This window comes from Pristiophorus japonicus, chromosome 12 (assembly GCF_044704955.1).
Source record: "Pristiophorus japonicus isolate sPriJap1 chromosome 12, sPriJap1.hap1, whole genome shotgun sequence".
Taxonomy (NCBI): Eukaryota; Metazoa; Chordata; class Chondrichthyes; family Pristiophoridae; genus Pristiophorus; species Pristiophorus japonicus.
Window position 1 is genome coordinate 61333499 of NC_091988.1, and position 21256 is coordinate 61354754.

The 21256-nt window shown below is 44.4% G+C and overlaps 1 protein-coding gene across 3 annotated transcripts in view; it reads left to right on the top strand.

The window, feature by feature from the left end:
• twf2 (twinfilin-2) overlaps window positions 1-21256 on the top strand; it is a 139229-nt gene that overhangs the window by 12041 nt on the left and 105932 nt on the right. For 2 of the 3 annotated variants that reach the window (XM_070895557.1, XM_070895559.1), the window contains exon 2: window positions 12443-12520. In XM_070895557.1, the coding sequence (XP_070751658.1) occupies window positions 12443-12520 (78 nt within the window). Of the gene's footprint in view, window positions 1-9661; window positions 9702-12442; window positions 12521-21256 lie in introns of those variants that run through there. The other variant, XM_070895558.1, reaches the window with a different exon arrangement.

The following is a 21256-nucleotide window of genomic DNA, read 5'->3' on the forward strand; positions in this document are numbered from 1 at the left end:
CAGATTGTGACACATGACTTTTTACCAAAAGATATAGTGTTACTTAATGGGTACAGTATGGGACAATAGCCGTGTCATTTTATATATACTTGTATAACAATTTATAGATTACATTTTTGCTATGATTCACTTCTTACCGGTGATAAAGAGCACAACTGTAAAGGAGCGCTCAGTAAATGCTAGAAATATGTTTGTGCTGTTGGCTCACTTGCTTGGTAGAATCACTGTCCTGTTCTTTTGAGGTGTTTTTTTTCCACTCCCCTTCAGAGTGAAATGTGAATTAAATAGGCACAGCTCACCTTTGAGATTAGTAGTGGTAGTGTTTAACTTGTAGGTTGCGAGAGTTGGCAGTTGCAGAACAAGCGCTGTGATTACTGATGGGGTGAATGAATGCTTTTTCCACAACAGGGGAAACTTTATTTTGCTGCTAAAGGTCTGCACATATTTTTAAATTGACTTTTGTTAACAGTTTTAATATTGAATGTCCTGAGCACAGCACAATGATAGGATGGCGAGTTGAGCTCACATCCTCCCACAGGCAGATTCCTGACCTAAGAACATAAGAAATAGGAGCCAGAGTAGGCCATATGGTCCCTCAAGCCTGCTCCGTCATTCAATAAGATCATGGCTGATCAGAAACCTCAACTCCACTTTCCCACCCGATCCCCATATCCCCTGATTCCCCCAGAGTCCAAAAATCTATCTCAGCCTTGAATATACTCATCAACTGAGCATCCACAGCCCTCTGGGGCAGAGAATTCCAAAGATTCACAACCCTCTGAGTGAAGAAATTCCTCCTCATCTCAGTTTTAAATGGCCAACACATTCTCCTGAGACTGTGCCCTCTGGTTCTACACTCTCCAGCCTGGGGAAACAACCTCTCACCATCTACCCTGTCAATCCCCCTCAGAATCTTATGTTTCAATGAGATCACCTCTTGCTCTTCTAAACCCCGGAGAGTATAGGCCCATTCTACTTAATCTAACCTTGACTGTGCTATTGGTGACAGGGACAAGTCTAGGTTTTCAAAGGAAGGAAGAGGAAACTACCCCTTTCCGTACTACTCTTGCACATCTCCCATCGGTCCGTTATAAGAGCAGCATTGCCAGATGTTCAAGAATATATACCGGCCCTCTTTAGTTAGGTGCCAGTATGTGGGAGGGCGGAAGAGCCTAAAGAGGAAAAGATCACTAAGTGGGCATCTTTTAAACTCTCTGGATTTATATTGTCTGTATTGATTGTGTAAATCATTACTTCTGTTCCTATGATATGTTAATATAGAATTCTGAATATGATCAAGTATTCCATTATTTATTTTCTTTAAATATTTGCTCAATAACGGGGTGCAAAACTAAGCAGTGATAGTGGTGGTAAAAGTAATTGGTTGGTGTAACCGCAAAAACGAATTCAAACAGAAAGACTCCAAACAGGAAACTCACCCTTGGAACGAAGCAAGTGGAAAATTATTCTAAAAATAAAAGATAACAGAGTGAGATGTGACTAACGGTGTTGGAATTTTGATACAGTAAATTGCTCAAACTTTAATCTTGGTTTACAACATCATTTGACTCCTTCACGGTTGACACACTTTTACTTTTTACATATCTACAATCTATTTCCTATTGGCTTTTTCCAATATAAATCCCTATTTATTATGGAACTGCCAATGTAAATTCGTCACACTGTAATTACACCTTCCCATCAGTAGGAATAACTGAGTGGCGGTGCACACAGACATGATTTTTAGTGTAGATGGGTATTATCAAGTATTGCATAAATAAAAGACAGATTTTAAAAAAGAAAGACTTGGATTTATATGATGCCTTTCACAACCACCGGACTTCTCAAAATGCTTTACAGACAGTTAAGTACTTTTTAAAGTGTAGTCACTATTGTAATGTAGGAAATGCAGCAGCCAATTTGCGTACAGCAAGCTCCCACAAACAGCAATGTGATAATGACCAGATAATCTGTTTTTTGTTATGTTGATTGAGGGATAAATATTGGCCGGGACACTGGGGGTAACTCCTATGCTCTTCCTCAAAATAGTGTCATGGGATCTTTTACGTCCACCTGAGCGAGTTTTAACGTCTCATCCAAAAGACGGCACCTCCAACAGTGCAGCAACCCTCTCAGCATTGCACTGGAGTGTCAGCCTAGATTTTTTTTTTGTGCTAGAGTCCCTGGCGTGAGACTTAAACCCACAACCTTCTGACTCAGAGGCGAGAGTGTTACCCACTGAGCCACAGCTGACACTAAATTGTGAATTAAAATGTGAACTTAATTATGATTAAACACCTTGCTCTAATTATTCCCCACCCTTTAAACCACCTTACAGGAACACTTCACTTGATCTTGACTCCCTGTGTGCAACACCAGAGTATTGACTGGTATTATAAATAAAACGGAAGATTAGCTGTGCTAATTCAAATTCTCTTCGGCCAGTTGTTAAACTACCCAGCCTGACGGTCACAATCTCATTGGCACTGTGCTACTGGCTAAGACACATTGGCAGTCATCTTTTCCATACACTTGAATGCAATATATTTTATTCACTGGCAGATAATGCGCACTCTCACAAGGTTTTGATCTTTTTAGATAGGTGGTGAAAGTATCCATGAGACCCTTACAGTTAAAGAACCAATGAAATTGATCCAATCGTGCAGTTTATTGTAGATCTGAGCTGCAGTATCGTATAGAATCAGAGAGTGATACAGCATAGAAGGAGACCATTCGGTTATTCCCATACCCCTGTAAATGCTTTCTTTCACACATTTATCCAATTCCCTTTTGAAAGTCACTATTCAATCTGCTTCCGCCACCCTTTCAGGCAGTGCATTCCAGATCATCATAACTCGCTGCGTAAAAAATAAATTCTCATCATCTGACTCCTGGTTCTTTTGCCAGTTATCTTAAATCTGTGTCCTCCGGGTATGGACTAGATCTAAGACCAGGTAGAAGAATGCAGCCTAGGGGAAGGTGTGATTAAGAGGCCTAAAGCAAATTATACCTCAGAAATTCAAAATTAATGACCTGAAAGCTCAGTCAGTGCTTTGTACGTTGAAGCTGTTAACATCTAGTTTTTTGTTGGAAGCTAGTGCAACCAGACCAACTCTATTTGGAACAATTAACGGAAAAAATTACCTTTAGCTTTTCTTGCTTATTATTGCATATAACTGTTTAATGGTTATTGCAGGCAGCAGAGCTCATTTTTAAAGCCTTGTTATGTACCACACAGTTCACTGATCATTTGGTAGTTCAATCTAAATAATGAAAAAATGAGAAAACTCAGAGCAACACTACAGATATTCCATTGCAATGATGAAACATCTCGTATGCGCTGTTATCAATATTCTTCTTAAGCTGCGCGCCGCTTTGCCGCTCCCGCGCAGCCAGCTCACCGGCCTTTATAAAGGAAAAACCGCGCACGCATGGTATTTTGAACAGGCTGCGCACCCGAAAAATATTAAAGGGAACATTGGCTGTTACCCATTGGTGAAACTTTGCAGTGAACTGAATGTATTTGATGCGCTCAGTCAGAAAACTGGAACATGTTATACTTTGATCATTAATTCTATTTTATTGAAGAGTGTATGAATATCTTGGTACATTGTAATTGTATGAAACATATATAGCATGTATCATTCATATCTGGAGTTGACTGCATTCGAGTGGTATGAAGTAGCCTTGGAATGTATAACAAATAGAGATTGCTATTATACATTTGTTTTTTAGTATGTCATTTTGTTTGCAATACACATTCACGGACCAGTCCATATTTGTCTGAGGCAGGTTGGAGAAGCAGCAAGAATTGCATTTAAAACTATGTACTGCATTTAAAACTTGCCCAAACTGCTTCTTCCCCTTCTCCCAAGAAGTAAAATTTGAATTTCAGACTGTTGATATTTTCAAAATCTGAATTTTGCTCTTGGAAATTCCACGAACAAATTAGGTGTGAAAACGTGGCTGCAGTTAACATGTGCCCCGAATGACCACTGGCCCAGATTCGGGGTTAAAATAATCTGCTGTGTTCTATATTAAGTGATGATGCATCAACAGCCTGCAGAGTTCCTGAATACAAAAGCAGAGGTTGTGACAGTATTAGGAATAAATGAGCTAATTGGATGCCTATAATATGAGTGTGTTGCTCTACATATCTCAGACTTGCTGGTGGCTAAATCAGATTAATGTAGAGGCTTTGGAGGCATCTGAAAAATGCTTACAGAGAAGGAGGCTGTTATGTGTCTTCTATTCCCTGGCTAGCTTGTGTAACCGTGAACGAATCTGTATTATGTCCATTCAGAATCCTTACAGCCCCAGAATTTGGGGGTCAGTCCTCCTGTGTATCCCTTGTTGTTCAATTCAGTCCACTTGTGTTCAAAGCACACAAAATATTAGCACAGCTGTTTAAAGAATTAATGCAACAATGTAACCAGATATTATTATCTAGAAAAAGAATCAAAGCTGTGGCTATTTGCCCAAGGAATAAATCTGATGTTAATAACTGAAATAGCACAATCTTTTACATATTGCAGAAGTAAAACAAAAATCTATGCAAAATTAGGTACAGCAGAATTGTAAAAATAATTGAAAGCTTATTTGACTATAATTTTGTACACAAAATATTAAGTGAACCTTGTAATGTCGCTGCAACATATAATTTTGTTGCAAGCATGAAATCCGCCTGTTCCATAGGAACATAGCGACAGGAGTTAGCCATTCAGCCACTCGAACCTGTTCCGCCATTTAGTGAGGTCATGTTTGATCTGTATCTTAACTCCATCCACCTGCCTTGGCTCCATATCCTTTTATACCCTTGCCAGATCATTCACTGACTGCAAACAAACCTCTTCAAGACCTCACCAAAGGTTTCTGCGTCAGGTGGTAAGAGATTTACAAAAAGGGTGAGACTGAGGGGCTGGAGGTGACTATCCTTCATTTCCTTCCATCGTGGAGAGTGAGGCTTATGTTCTGCACCACACCGCAGCAACACCACTCGAGTGGGAGCTCAGAGCAAGATTATAGCTGCACCCTACTTCTCCATGATGCACCATTCTCAATTTGCTAGACACCATCAACCATTTTGATATCATACATGTGCTGACATTTTTACACACAGATAAACCTTGACAGTAGAATGTCCATATAGAAAACACCTGAGGCAAGATTAAACAGTAGCATTGTATGATCTTATAAGCCAAGACACAAGATATTATAGTGAGAATATTGCTGAGGACTATGCTGGGGGGAAAAAACAATATAGACAAGGATGGTTACAAACAGGACAGTATCTCGTGGAAGCTTTAAGAAATGTTCTTGTGGGAGAATGAGTATTTGGGGCAAACAGGTGGACATGCCTATGTTAGGATAGAAATCAGATGAAAGTGGGTAAACAATGTTGGAGGGAAGGAATAGCTGCAGTTGGGGTACCCCTCCCCTCAGCCCAGAAGGAAAGTGGTCAAATGATAATAGGGGGACAGGAAGGGACAGGTGCAGTTCGAGCACCCCCAAATTACAGTGAAGGGGTGGAGAAGAAATGCAGATCTCTCCAGAACCCCAGCAGCACCAGAAGTCCAGCCTGGAAGCGTGAGTGCAGCACACCTTTACCTCATGTAATAATTCAGATAAGGAGGCTATACATGAAAGCATTTTAGTGTAAGATAAATGAAAGGAATACATAAATTTCTCCGACTGAGCTGCCTTTTGACATCAGGTAAAATGTCTCTGTCTTCAGAGAACTGAAAGGCAATGGTGCGTTGCAAATAACAGGAGGCCATTTACAGTTAAGGTCAGCTACTCAGGCCTCTCGTAAATTATAGTTAATTGTGGCCATAGATTTCAGTATGGAATAGAGTTATGAAATCAAGCCATTTTCATCAACTGGGGGATGAGCTTAAAAAGAATATGACTACAGTTAGAATAGAAAGGGAGAAGATAATTGACAAACTAGCATAACTAAATCATATAAAATTCTAGGTCCTGATGGTATGCACCCACGCATTTTCAAGGAGGGTAGAATGCCAGAGGACTGACAGACAGCTAAAGTTGTACCTATATGCGAAAAGGGAGATAGAACAAAAAGTGGGAACTATAGACCAGTCAGCTTAACATCAGAGATGGGATAGATACTGGAATCTATAATAAAAGTGACAGAAAAGCATCAAAAGACAGAAAATATAATAAAAATAGTCAGTAGGTCTTCTGAAAGGCTAAGTCATGCATAACTAGCCTGATAGAATTCTTTCAGAGGTAATGGAACGAGTAGACAAGGGTAATGCAGTAGATGTCATATACTTGGAGTTTCAAAAGGCCTTCGATAAGGTACTATATGGTAGGCTCGTGACAAAGGTTAGGGCATATGGAATCTGAACAAGTAACTAAATGGATAACAAATTGGCTAAAATAATCAAAAGCAGAGAGTATGAATATAGGGTAGTTGCAGAAATGCTGGAAATTTCAGTGAGTCAGGCAGCATCTGTGGAGAGAAACAGAGTTAATATTTTGAGACCTGCTGAGATTTACAGCATTTCCTGTTTGTATTTCAGATTCCATCATCTGCACTATTTTGCTTTGGTATAGGTTTGTTATTCAGATTGGAGGAAGATAGAAAGCGTTGTTCCACAAGGATCAGTACTGGAATCACTGTTACTCATAATTTACATTTATAATTTGGACCTGGGAACAAGCAACTCTATATCAAAATTTACAGATGATACCAACCTGGGGAGGGGGGCGGAGAGAGTATAGCTAACACTGAGGAATAATACAAGAAGACATTAGAAAACTTGCAGACTGGGCAGCTAAATGAACTTTAACATGGTTAAATGTGAGTTGATGCACTTTGCTAGGAAAAATAGAAACATCACCAGCACCTTAGAAAATAAGAAACTGAATGGGGTAGAAGAGCAAAGGGATCGAGGAATTCAGGTGAACAAATAATTAAAAGCAGCATTGCAGGCCAACAAAGCAATTAAAAATGATAAGAAATATGGGATTTATTTCTAGCAGTATAGAATTCAAAAGTAGTAAATTTATGTGAAACCCTGGTCAAACTGCACATGGAATACTCTGTACAATTCTGGTCTCCATACTATTGAAAGGGACATAGAAGCACTGGAGAACGTACAAAAAAGATTTACAAGGATGGTACCAGAATTGAGAGATTGCAGCAATCGAGAAAGATTGAATAGTTTGGGGCATTTTTCTTTAGAAAATAGAAGACTTAGAGGTGACCTGATAGAGGTTTTTACAATTATGAATGGGTTGGACAAGGTAAACGTGGAGAGAAAGTTTCCACTTGTGGGAGAATCCAAAACTAGATCATAAATACAAGATAGTTACCAATAAATCCAATAAGGAAATGAGAAGAAATGTATTTCTTTACTCAGAGAGTGGTTAGAATGTGGAACTCATTATCACATGACGTGGTTGAGGCAAATAAGAACATAAGAATTAGGAGCAGGAGTAGGTCATTCGGCCCCTCGAGCCTGCTCCTTCATTCAGTAAGATCATGGCTGATCTACCTCAACTCCACTTTCCTGCACTATACCCATATCTCTTGATTCCCTTAATATCCAAAAATCTATTGATCTCTGTCTTGAATATTCTCAAAGACTGAGCCTCCACAGCCCTCTGGGTAGAGAATGATGAAATAGCTTAGATGCTTTCAAAAGGAAACTAGACGAATACATGAGAGAAAAGGGAATAGAAAGATATGCTTAAAAGGCTGAGATAAGGTAGATGGTTTGGGACTAGTTGGATCGAATGGCCTGTTTCTGTGCTGTATATTCTATGTAAGTGAACTAATCAAAAATAAATCCAGCCGTGAATCCCAATATACAGCTTCGGCTGTGGAAGTGATGTAGAAGATCGGACAAAATGCAAAAACGTGCTGCATGTAGGAGAAAGCGCAGGATCAGATTGTGTCACACGAGATCAAGTAGGAGAATCATTGAAGACCCAAATTATGTGCTGATGGAAGTTCCCCAACATCGAAGGATGGATATTCAGGATATAATATAGGAATGGCTGGGTGAAAAAATACCAAGGTTCATCTAGTTTGCTTTCTACCATCTTGGTAGGTGCATGATACAGCATAGAATTGTTGAGAAATCATAGAAAGCAATCTCTATCAATTAGTCTACAACAGACCCAGACATGAGGTGAGGAAAATCCCAGTGAGGGAAAGCTTTTGTTCCAATTTGCGCACAAAGGACCTACAAACAGCAATGTGATAATGACCAGATAATCTGTTGATGCTTGTTAAGGGATAAATAGTGGCCAGGGGACCAGGGAGAGCTCCTCTTCAAAATAGTGCCACGGGATTTTTTACATCCATCTGAGAGGGCAGACGGGCCCTGGGTTTAACGTCTTATCCGAAAGTCGGCACCTCCGACAATGCAGCACTCACTCAGTACTCCACAGGAGTGTCAGCCAAGATTATGTGCTCAAGTCTCTTGCGTTGGATTTGAACCCACACCTTTCTGACTCGGAGGTAATAGATGGGATAGAACCTAGAGAAAGATTTGAGTTGAGGCTATGGCAGCAGGGAACATTAGGGGAAGTCTGGCCCGGTGGGGTAGGGAAAGGGATTAAAGTGGCAGAGGCAGCAGAATGGATGGTCTTGATCTTTTTGACAAAAAAAAGTCCATGAGCTCCTCACACTTGTTATTAGAGATGAGGGTGAAGGATGCACTGGAGGGTGATTTAAGAAGCCAGGGGTTATTTGTGCATTCCAGGATGATCTTTGAATAGTGAGCAGTTTTAGCAATGGAGAGCAGGGCACGATAGTGCTTTATGTGGTCCAGCCGGATCTGGCAATGGATGGTTAAACCAGTTATCCGCTGTAGACGTTCATATCTGTGTCCCTTGACTTAAGGAAGTGGAGATGAGTGGTATACCAGGAGGAACTAGATAGAGAGAGAGTAACAGTCAGTAGAGCATTGGAATATTTGAGTCTGGAGGTGTCCAAGGCATGCTTGAGGGTTTTAGCACAATGTGGGCTGAGGCAGGGTTAAGATCAGGTGATTTTATAATGGTCGAAGTAGGTGGTGATGGTGAGGATATGAGTTTGAAAGCTCAACTCAACTTGAGGTTAAATGTGATGCCGCGGTTGTAGACCGTCTGATTTGAACTTGAAATAATGTCCATGAATGTGTGTAATTTGTGGCAGGGGTACGGAGTTTCGGACAGGGGTCGAAGTAGATAGCTTCAACCTTCTGAAATGCTTAACTGGAGAAGGTTATGGCTCATCCAGGACTGGATGTTGGGCAAGCAGTCTTGACAACATAGAAGCAGTAGAAGTCTGAGACACATGATGAAGAGGTAGAGTTGGGGGTTGTTAGCGTACATGTGGAAACTGACCAGTGTCTTCAGATGGCGTCACTGACTGGCAGCATCTAGATGAAGAAGTAAATCTAAATAAGATACATATGCTATTGTCCAAAAAAAAGTTGATCTTTTTACTTGTAATATTTTGCACCTAAAACAAAACTGATTCTGTAACGTGGGAAGTTTTTGTATTGGAACCGCTTAGAGTGGTGAGATGCACCTTTAATCTCAAAGTGCTGAGTATCCAACCTCTACTGTGTCATTGCAGATTGAATCCAAGCAGAGTCCAAGGCCTAAAAATTAAGGAACATAGGAAACCTGCCGGTAACATTGGTGGCCAAGGATAATGGCCAGCGGCCGAGAGAGCACAGGTAGTACCGGCATTTTGGTACTGTCTGCTCATTAACATCAACATGGCGGTGATTTTCCAGTGCAATGCACTCTTTGCAGTGCTAATCTCATAAGGAGGCTGAAGGTCGCCTCTGTCTCCCACTTGCAGTGTGGGGGAATGAGGAAGAAAGGAGCGACCCGAACAGTTGCCATATGTTCTCCAAAAATAATAGCTGCCACCTGATGTTTATCAATTTTTTTTTGTTTCTTTATGACATGAATGCAGATAAAAGAGATCTTACCAATTCAATTGTTGCAATTGAGTTAGCCCATTGATTTACTGATCCACAAACACTGTAGGCCTCCCAGAAAGTGGCCAGAACATGCAACCCCTCCCCCCCCCCACCCCCCCAACCACCACTGATGGGCAAAATATGAAAGTTTAAAAAGAACCCTGGCAAAGGAGGCATTTGAAGTGCCGGCAGCCATCCTCAAGTCCTGCCAGAAAGACCTTTTAGCGCCAGTAAGGGAGACCAATTGAGGTGTATAAAGTTATGAGGGGCCAAGATATAGTGGATACAAAGGGCCTATTTCCCTTAGCAGAGGGGTCAACAACCAGGGGGCATAAATTTAAAGTAATTGGTAGAAGGTTTTGAGGGCATTTGAGGGGAAATGTTTTCACCCAGAGGATGGTGGGGGTCTGGATCCCACTGCCTGAAAGGGTGGTAGAGGCAGAAACCCTCACCACATTTTAAAAAGTACTTGGATGTGCACGTGAAGTGCCGTGACCTACAGGGTTACGGACCTAGAGCTGGAAAATGGGATTAGGCTGGATAGCCTTTTGCTGGCCAGTACGGACACGAGGGGCCGAAATGGCCTCCTTCTGTGCTGTAAATTTCTATGATTCTATAATAAATATACGAGCAATGCGAGCGAACATCCAAAATGGATGAGCTGGAGTCAACTCAGCATTGCATGGCGATTGACATCACACTCCACCTCATTAAAATGCTCTCGCTGATAGCAGGCAACGCAGCACAAGCGACCCGCCGAAAATGGCAGCCGCTGCAGCATCCGACACCAGCTAGTGGAAGAGCGTGGCCACCTGTTTTTTCATCATTTCATGGCACTAACTGGTGAGGCAAACCACCTGAATTTCTAGGCCCAAGTGCATTTCACAGGTGGGGAAGGAAAACGGGAGTATAAAATTCTGATAGGAGGAATTTCTAATTTTAATCTTTATTTCCCTTTCTGTGGGGTCCCACCATTTTTGATGTCTTCTTTGCTGGGAGTAACTCTGTTCACATCACCAACTAGTTCCACTGGGACTTCCTCAGACTGCCAACCTAGCCAATCCTTGTTCCTGATTAAAGTTCAATGCTAATCTAGAACTCTTGGTTTTAGTGTGCAGTAGTGATTCTGTTTCTTTTTCCAATACATTTTTAAGTGAACAAATTTGACTCTTGGATATATTCAACAAAAAAAAGCAGAAAAAGTTTTAAATCCTTGGATATTGACTTTTATTCATGTTTAAAATCTGTCATAGTAAAATTATTTTTAATTAAATCTTAAATATTTAATTATGGCAAAGGTTATGTTGTTTTAAATGGATCTCAGTCTACTTGTGTTTCTTATGTGTTTTTTCCCCGTGTTAGACAGGGAGATAAATGCTTATTTCTATCTCTGATTCCAAAGCAATGTTCTATCTCTGATTCCAAAGCGATGTTTCAATCAGTGGAAATTGCTCTTTCAAAACAACCTTGATAGCTTGGGAAGAGGAAAAACAAATTGCCAATCAATGTTGCATTATAACATTCCTTTTTCCCAATGGCAATATAAACACTGATGCACTGTGGCAGCTTCCCATCCTCCAACCTCCAAAAACATCAGCTCATCCAAAACACTGCTGCCTGTATCCTATCCCACACGTCCCACTCGCCCATCAGCCCTGTGCTCACAGACCTGCATTGGCTCACAGTCCCCCAAAGCCTGAAATTTGAAATTCTGATCCTCGTGTTCAAATGACTTCATGGCCTCGTCCCTCCCTATTTCTGTAACCATCTCCAGCCCTAAACCCCTCTGAGAACTCTGCGTTCCTCTAACTCTGTCCTCATGTGCATCCCAAATCCCTTTACCCAACCATTGGCAGTTGTGCCTTCAGCCATCTAGGCCCTAAGCTCTGGAATTTCCTCCCTAAACCTCCCTACCTCCCCCTCCTTCTTTAAGACCTACCTTAAAACCCACCTCCTTGACCAAGCTTTTAGTCATACTTCCTAATCTCCCTCTTCGGCTCGGTGTTGATTTTTGTCTCATTACCCTTCTGTGAAGCGCCTTAGAAATATTTTTCTATGTTGAAGGTGCTTTATAAATATAAGCTGATGCAGTTGGTACAAAACAAGTTGTGTCTCTATTAATTAAACTAAAAGAAAAACATACACTTGAGTGACCAGCAGGCTGTACAGCAAGGTAAAATGTTTATATATATATATATATCATAAATGATCACGTGAGCTCTTCCTGTAAGCATTGGCCTTGCCATTCCCAGCTAAATTTGGGGATTATGTTCACCCACGGTGGTATCAGGTTCTCCTGATCACATGCGCACACAGTATTTAATACTGGAGTCTTACAGAACATCAGGGCTTTACTGTGCACTTCAGTTTCCACAACGCAGACTGACGCAGCAAAATAGTCTCCGCAAAGCTTAAATTGGTTGTCAACTTTTGCTGGGAAGAGACGTTTGTGGAGTTTTGTTTAATCAACATGTTTCTGGTTCTCCTAGCTACCAGGGAATTGAAAGACTTCTTTGCAAAGGCCCGCAATGGATCTATTCGCATTATGAAGGTCATCATCAAAGATGGTGAGTTTTGTCTGTTTTTCTGCGTTTAAACCTACTATACTGTGACCAAATATTCTACCGTAATTAAAGATGAGAATGTGTGCATACCTTTATGGGAAAAAATCTGCACAGTTGCTATATTTATACAGATTTGCATGTTGTATACAAAGTACAGTAAGCAGACCAAGTTCGTGTTGAAGTTTTAAAAAAGCTACTGTGTAGGTCTTTGAATCAAGTTTCACACAACTTTAATGTGCTTTTGACTGAATTGGCTCCATTTAAGAGCAACTTTTTAAGCAGTTAAATGTAATTTATTTAAAAAAATTTCTCTTCCCATTTATTGCTCGCCAGAAACGTGCATTATTCTAGTGTGAACTCTCAGGTTATCGAAAGCTTTTCGCTATCAGACTCCTTCTGACTAGTTACTTTATGACGTCGTATCTGTCAGTTTTCTCTCGAATGCACAATGCCCCCTTGGGAAATAAAAGGTGTATGTATGAAATAAGTGTGTGATTTTTCATCCCCGAGTAGATGAAATTCTGATTACTGTAGAAGTTGTTGACTAATAGGACTGGTTGGAAGATGGTTCTTTTACCTCTGGGACATGTATTCCTATCTAGTACTGACTCTTGGAATTAAAGTTGTCTGTCTCTGATGCTATAAGTGTTCTAAGTGAAATATGTTTGAGCACCATCGCCCACAGTAAGTTGCAGCTCACCGGATAGTACTGCCACAGTTAGACTATAAATGGGAACAAATAGTCAGTCTCACTTAGGATGGCTAATGTGGAAAAGGAGAATGATATACCAGCAAGAAGAGAGCGCTGCTCTGACATTAAGGTAAAGGCATATTGTTGGATATAGCGCAAAGAGGATGGTTTACCCAGGATCTATCTTGCCCATGCTAAACTTGACTTGCGAGTACTTTATCTGATATTCGCACCTCGATCAACACAGAATGCACTATTTTTTTTTTTGAAGATTACATCTGATTTCTTAAAGGGACTTCATTTTCAAGTATTGCAATGTTGCCATATAATAACATCCATTCTTTAATTTTGTGATGGGATTTTCTTAGTGTTTTGAGAGTTTTGATGATGAGGAGGAGGAGTTGCAAATTACCAGAAACTCAGCAAATGAATGTGAATTGCTTGCTGATCTTCATTGGCTCCCAGTTAAGCAACGCTTCGATTTAAAAAAAAAAATTAAAAAAATTCTTATCCTTGTTTTTAAATCCTTCTCGCCCCTCCTTATTTCTGTAATCTCCTCGAGCCATATAATCACCCTAATCCATTGCGCTCTGCCTATTCTGGCTTTGAACAAACCCGATTTTAAATGCTCCACCATTGGCGGTCATGTCTTCAGCTACCTTGGTCCTATGCTCGGGAATTCCCTCCCTAAATCTCTCCACCTCTCCACGTCCCTTTCCTCCTTTAAGATGCTCCTTAAAACCTACCTCTTCAACTAAACTTTTGATCATCTGCCATAACATCTTGTATGTTTCGGTGTCAAACTTTGGGTTTTTTGTGCTAACACTCCTGTGAGAAGTACCTTGGGATGTTTTATTACGTTAAAGGTGCTATATAAATATGACATCCTGGCAATTCTTGTTAGAAAAGCCTGAATGAATATCATTTATGTGAAGGTCAAGCTCTGTTTGTTAACCTTTGGAAGAAAAAGTCATGCTCACTTTTTAAAAAAAAAAAGAGATGTACTAAATGGCATAATGGGCCCAAGTTTCCACATGATTTGCGCCTGATTTTTAGGAGCAACTGGTGGAGAACGGACTATCTTAGAAATCGCAATTCTCCACATTTTTTTTTCTGCAGTTCTAGTCAGGTAGAACAGCTCTACTTTGGAACAGAATTTTTTCTTCAAAAGGGGGCGTGTCCGGCCACTGACGCCTGTTTTCAAAGTTTCCACAGTGAAAACGTACTCCAAACTAAAGTAGAATGGAGCAAGTGAAGATTTTTGTAGAACTGAAAAAACCTGTTCTACACATTAAAAAATCAGGCGCAGGTTACAAATTAGATGTCCAGAACGAGGTTGGGGGGGGGGGGGGGAAGGGAGGGGGAAGGGAAGTCATTAAATTCTATAATAAATCCTTATTTATACTTATACAAATATTATACAAATAAATCCAACCTGAATAAACATTTATAAGCAAAGAAAAGATTAAATAAACCATCTTCCTACCTGTGTGAAAGTGCTTCAGGCAGGCCTTTCGGGACCGAAGGCTGAACGGGCCGGTGGGGTTGGGTTGGGTCGGATCGGGGAGGTTCGGGTCGGGGGGGGGGGGAGGGGAGAGAGAGAGAGAGAGAGAGGGGGGGGGGAGAGAGAGGGAGGAGGGGGGGGGGGGAGAGAGAGGGAGGAGGGAGGGGGGGGAGAGAGAGGGAGGAGGGAGGGGGGGGAGAGAGAGGGAGGAGGGAGGGGGGGGAGAGAGAGGGAGGAGGGAGGGGGGGAGAGAGAGGGAGGAGGGGGGGAGAGAGAGGGAGGAGGGGGGGGGAGAGAGGGAGGAGGGGGGGGAGAGAGAGGGAGGCGGGAGGGGGGGGGAGAGAGAGGGAGGAGGGAGGGGGGAAGAGAGAGGGAGGAGAGAGGGGGGAGAGAGGGAGGGGGGAGGGGGGGGAAGAGAGAGGGAGGAGGGAGGGAGGAAGAGAGAGGGAGGAGGGAGGGAGGGAGAGAGAGGGAGGGGGGGGAGAGAGAGAGGGAGGAGGGAGGGGGGGGAGAGAGAGAGGGAGGAGGGAGGGGGGGGAGAAAGAGGGAGGGGGGAGGGAGGGAGAGAGAGGGAGGAGGGGGGGGGGGAGAGAGAGAGAGAGGGAGGAGGGAGGGGGGGAGAGAGAGAGAGAGGGAGGAGGGAGGGGGGGAGAGAGAGAGAGGGAGGAGGAGGGGGGGGAGAGAGAGGGAGGAGGAGGGGGGGGAGAGAGAGGGAGGAGGGAGGGGGGGAGAGAGGGAGGAGGGAGGGGGGGAGAGAGGGAGGAGGGAGGGGGGGAGAGGGAGGGAGGGGGGGAGAGAGAGGGAGGGGGGGGAGAGAGGGAGGAGGGAGGGGGGGGAGAGAGAGGGAGGAGGGAGGGGGGAGAGAGAGGGAGGAGGGAGGGGGGGAGAGAGAGGGAGGAGGGAGGGGGGGAAGAGAGAGGGAGGAGGGAGGGGGGGAAGAGAGAGGGAGGAGGGAGGGGGGGGAAGAGAGAGGGAGGAGGGAGGGGGGGAAGAGAGAAGGAGGGAGGGAAGGGGGGGGAAGAGAGAAGGAGGGAGGGAAGGGGGGGAAGAGAGAAGGAGGGAGGGAAGGGGGGGGAAGAGAGAAGGAGGGAGGGAAGGGGGGGGAAGAGAGAAGGAGGGAGGGAAGGGGGGGGGAAGAGAGAAGGAGGGAGGGAGGGGGGGGGAGAGGGAGGGAGGGGGGGGAGAGGGAGGGAGGGAGGGAGGGGGGGGGGAGAGGGAGGGAGGGAGGGGGGGGGAGAGGAGGGAGGGAGGGAGGGAGGGGGGGAGAGAGAGAGAGGGAGGGAGGGGGGCGGTGGGGAGGTCAGGTCGGATCCAGTCCGGGAGCGGGAGTCGGGTCGGGTCCAGTGGGGGGTGGGAGCGCGGTTCGGGTCGAGGCGGGGAGCGCGGTTCGAGTCGGGGAGGCGGGGAGCGGGAACAGGAGCGCGGGTCGGGTCCAGTTGGGGGGGGGGGGCGCGGGTGTCGGGTCTGGTCCGGAGGCAGGGGGGGGGGGGGGGAAGCGGGTGTCGGGTCTGGTCCGGAGGCGGGGGGGGGGGGAAGCGGGTGTCGGGTCTGGTCCGGAGGCAGGGGGGCGGGGAGCGGGTGTCAGGTCTGGTCCGGAGGCAGTGGGGGAGCGGGGAGCGAGTGTCGGGTCTGGTCGGGGGGGGGGGGGGGGCGGGGGGAGCATGAGCTGGCCGTGGGAGGAGCCTCATTCACGCAGCCCCAGTGAGGCCATTCAGCCAGGGCTAGGGGCTGCGTGCTTCGGGCCCCCCCACACAGTTCGGCGCCTGGAGCTACTGCACTTGCGTGCCCACTGTAGCGCGCATGTGCAGAGGTCCCGGCACTGTTTCGAGCGTAGGGACCTGGCTCCGCCCCCCCATAGCTCGTGCTGGCTGCGCCGAGGGCCAGAGGACCTGCAAGTAGGTGGAGAATGCCGAGGATTTTTTTAGGCGCACTTTGTGGCGCGAAAAACGGGCGTCCAGGTCGGGACTGCGCCGTTCTAGGCGCGTGTGGAAACTTGGGCCCAATGTGTTGTCCATGGAGAGACAGGATGTGGGTTCACAATTCACCAAAGACTCAGTTCTGTGGATGATCAGTCCAAGCAATTTGCGTTAACTCCACCCATCCTCTTATGAAAGGGAGGGGAAATTGGAGTATAACTCAACCTAAGTCATGTACAACAATTGTACATTCCTGTCTGGCGTAAAAATAAAAAGGGGAAGGTGGCTCAACCGTGGCTATCTAGGGAAATCAGGGATAGTATTAAAGCCAAGGAAGTGGCATACAAATTGGCCAGAAATAGCAGCGAACCTGGGGACTGGGAGAAATTTAGAACTCAGCAGAGGAGGACAAAGGGTTTGATTAGGACAGGGAAAATGGAGTACGAGAAGAAGCTTGCAGGGAACATTAAGGCGGATTGCAAAAGTTTCTATAGGTATGTAAAGAGAAAAAGGTTGGTGAAGACAAACGTAGGTCCCCTGCAGTCAGAATCAGGGGAAGTCATAACGGGGAACAAAGAAATGGCGGATCAATTGAACAAGTACTTTGGTTCGGTATTCACTAAGGAGGATACAAACAACCTTCCGGATATAAAAGGGGTCAGAGGGTCTAGTAAGGAAGAGGAACTGAGGGAAATCTTTATTAGTCGGGAAATTGTGTTGGGGAAATTGATGGGATTGAAGGCCGATAAATCCCCAGGGCCTGATGGCCTGCATCCTAGAGTACTTAAGGAGGTGGCCTTGGAAATAGCGGATGCATTGACAGTCATTTTCCAACATTCCATTGACTCTGGATCAGTTCCTATGGAGTGGAGGGTAGCCAATGTAACCCCACTTTTTAAAAAAGGAGGGAGAGAGAAAACAGGGAATTATAGACCGGTCAGCCTGACCTCAGTAGTGGGTAAAATGATGGAATCAATTATTAAGGATGTCATAGCAGTGCATCTGGAAAATGGTGACATGATAGGTCGAAGTCAGCATGGATTTGTGAAAGGGAAATCATGCTTGACAAATCTTCTGGAATTTTTTGAGGATGTTTCCAGTAAAGTGGACAAAGGAGAACCAGTTGATGTGGTATATTTGGACTTTCAGAAGGCTTTCGACAAGGTCCCACACAAGAGATTAATGTGCAAAGTTAAAGCACATGGGATTGGGGGTAGTGTGCTGACGTGGATTGAGAACTGGTTGTCAGACAGGAAGCAAAGAGTAGGAGTAAACGGGTACTTTTCAGAATGGCAGGCAGTGACTAGTGGAGTGCCGCAAGGTTCTGTGCTGGGGCCCCAGCTGTTTACATTGTACATTAATGATTTAGACAAGGGGATTAAATGCAGTATCTCCAAATTTGCGGATGATACTAAGTTGGGTGGCAGTGTGAGCTGCGAGGAGGATGCTATTAGGCTGCAGAGTGACTTGGATAGGTTAGGTGAGTGGGCAAATGCATGGCAGATGAAGTATAATGTGGATAAATGTGAGGTTATCCACTTTGGTGGTAAAAACAGAGAGACAGACTATTATCTGAATGGTGACAGATTAGGAAAAGGGAAGGTGCAACGAGACCTGGGTGTCATGGTACATCAGTCATTGAAGGTTGGCATGCAGGTACAGCAGGCGGTTAAGAAAGCAAATGGCATGTTGGCCTTCATAGCGAGGGGATTTGAATACAGGGGCAGGGAGGTGTTGCTACAGTTGTACAGGGCCTTGGTGAGGCCACACCTGGAGTATTGTGTACAGTTTTGGTCTCCTAACTTGAGGAAGGACATTCTTGCTATTGAGGGAGTGCAGCGAAGGTTCACCAGACTGATTCCCGGGATGGCGGGACTGACCTATCAAGAAAGATTGGATCAACTGGGCTTGTATTCACTGGAGTTCAGAAGAATGAGAGGGGACCTCATAGAAACGTTTAAAATTCTGACGGGTTTAGACAGGTTAGATGCAGAAAGAATGTTCCCAATGTTGGGGAAGTCCAGAACCAGGGGTCACAGTCTGAGGATAAGGGGTAAGCCATTTAGGACCGAGATGAGGAGAAACTTCTTCACCCAGAGAGTGGTGAACCTGTGGAATTCTCTACCACAGAAAGTAGTTGAGGCCAATTCACTAAATATATTCAAAAGGGAGTTAGATGAAGTCCTTACTACTCGGGGGATCAAGGGTTATGGCGAGAAAGCAGGAAGGGGGTACTGAAGTTTCATGTTCAGCCATGAACTCATTGAATGGCGGTGCAGGCTAGAAGGGCTGAATGGCCTGCTCCTGCACCTATTTTCTATGTTTCTATGTTTCTATGTTTCTATTCCAGGGATTGCAGGACTGACATATGAGGAGAGACTGGATCGACTGGGCCTGTATTCACTGGAGTTTAAAAGAATGAGAGGGGATCTCATAGAAACATATAAAATTCTGACGGGATTGGACAGATTAGAGGTAGGAAGAATGTTCCCGATGCTGGGGAAGTCCAGAATCAGAGGTCATAGTCTAAGGATAAGGGGTAAGCCATTTAGGACCGAGATGAGGAGAAACTTCTTCACTCAGAGAGTTGTTAACCTGTGGAATTCCCTGCCGCAGAGAGTTGCTGAGGCCAGTTCGTTAGATATATTCAAGAGGGAGTTAGATATGGCCCTTACGGCTAAAGGGATTAAGGGGTATGGAGAGAAAGCAGGAAAGGGGTACTGAGGTGAATGATCAGCCATGATCTTATTGAATGGTGGTGCAGACTCGAAGGGCCGAATGGCCTACTCCTGCACCTATTTTCTATGTTTCTATGTTTCTATGCCATCTCCTTGTGACTGTTGCAGAGTGACATTGACAGATGCCGATAGATAGCAGTTTGCCAGTCTAATTATCACCTGAAGGATTGTATAATGCAGGGAGAAGTCTAAATAGGGAGATAGAAATCAAGGTCTAATATGTCTTTCTTTAAAGTTTACTTCTCTATGATCAATTAGCTTGAAAGAAAAAAGAAAGACTTGCATTTATATAGCGCCTGTTACAACTACCGGACGTCCCAAAGTGCTTTACAGCCAATGAAGTACTTTATGACGTGTAGCCTCTGATGTAAAAACGGCAGCCAATTTGCGCGCAGCAAGCTCCCACAAACAGCACTGTGATGAAGACCAGATGATCTGTTCTAGTGATGTTGATTGAGGGATAAATATTGTCCAGGACACCGGGGGTAACTCGCCTGCTCTTCTTCAAAATAGTTCTGTGGAATCTTTTAGGTCCACCTGAGAGAGCAGACAGGCCATCTTGTCTGTATGCAGATATTCTTGATTGATATAAACAGTAGTAGTGGGGAAAATGTTGGAATCAATCATTAAGGATGAAATAGCAGCGCATTTGGAAAGCAGTGACAGCATTGGACCAAGTCAGCATGGATTTATGAAAGAGAAATCATGCTTGATGAATCTTTTGGAATTTTTTGAGGATGTAACTAGTAGAGTGGACAAGGGTGAACCAGTGGATGTGGTGTATTTGGACTTTCAAAAGGCTTTTGACAAGGTCCTGCACAAGAGATTGGTGTGCAAAATCAAAGCGCATGATATTGGGGGTAATATACTGACGTAGATAGAGAACTCGTTGGCAGACAGGAAGCAGAGAGTCAGGATAAGCAGGTCCTTTTCAGAATGGCAGGCAGTGACTAGTGGAGTGCCGCAGGGCTCAGTGCTGGGACCTCAGCTCTTTACAATAGACGAGGGGATTAAATGTAGTATCTCCAAATTTGCGGATGACACTAAGTTGGGTGGCAGTGTGAGCTGCGAGGAGGATGCTATGAGGCTGCAGAGTGACTTGGATAGGTGAGTGGGCAAAAGCATGGCAGATGAAGTATAATGTGGATAAATGTGAGGTTATCCACTTTGGTGGTAAAAACAGAGAGACAGACTATTATCTGAATGGTGACAGATTAGGAAAAGGGGAGGTGCAACGAGACCTGGGTGTCATGGTACATCAGTCATTGAAGGTTGGCATGCAGGTACAGCAGGCAGTTAAGAAAGCAAATGGCATGTTGGCCTTCATAGCGAGGGGATTTGAGTACAGGGGCAGGGAGGTGTTACCACAGTTGTACAGGGCCTTGGTGAGGCCACACCTGGAGTATTGTGTATAGTTTTGGTCTTCTAACTTGAGGAAGGACATTCTTGCTATTGAGGGAGTGCAGCGAAGGTTCACCAGACTGATTCCCGGGATGGCGGGACTGACATATCAAGAAAGACTGGATCAACTGGGCTTGTATTCACTGGAGTTCAGAAGAATGAGGGGATCTCATCGAAACGTTTAAAATTCTGATGGGTTTAGACAGGTTAGATGCAGGAAGAATGTTCCCAATGTTGGGGAAGTCCAGAACCAGGGGTCACAGTTTAAGGATAAGGGGTAAGCCATTTAGGACCGAGATGAGGAGAAACTTCTTCACCCAGAGAGTGGTGAACCTGTGGAATTCTCTACCACAGAAAGTTGTTGAGGCCAATTCACTAAATATATTCAAGAAGGAGTAAGATGTAGTCCTTACTACTAGGAGGATCAAGGGGTATGGCAAGAAAGCAGGAATGGGGTACTGAAGTTGCATGTTCAGCCATGAACTCATT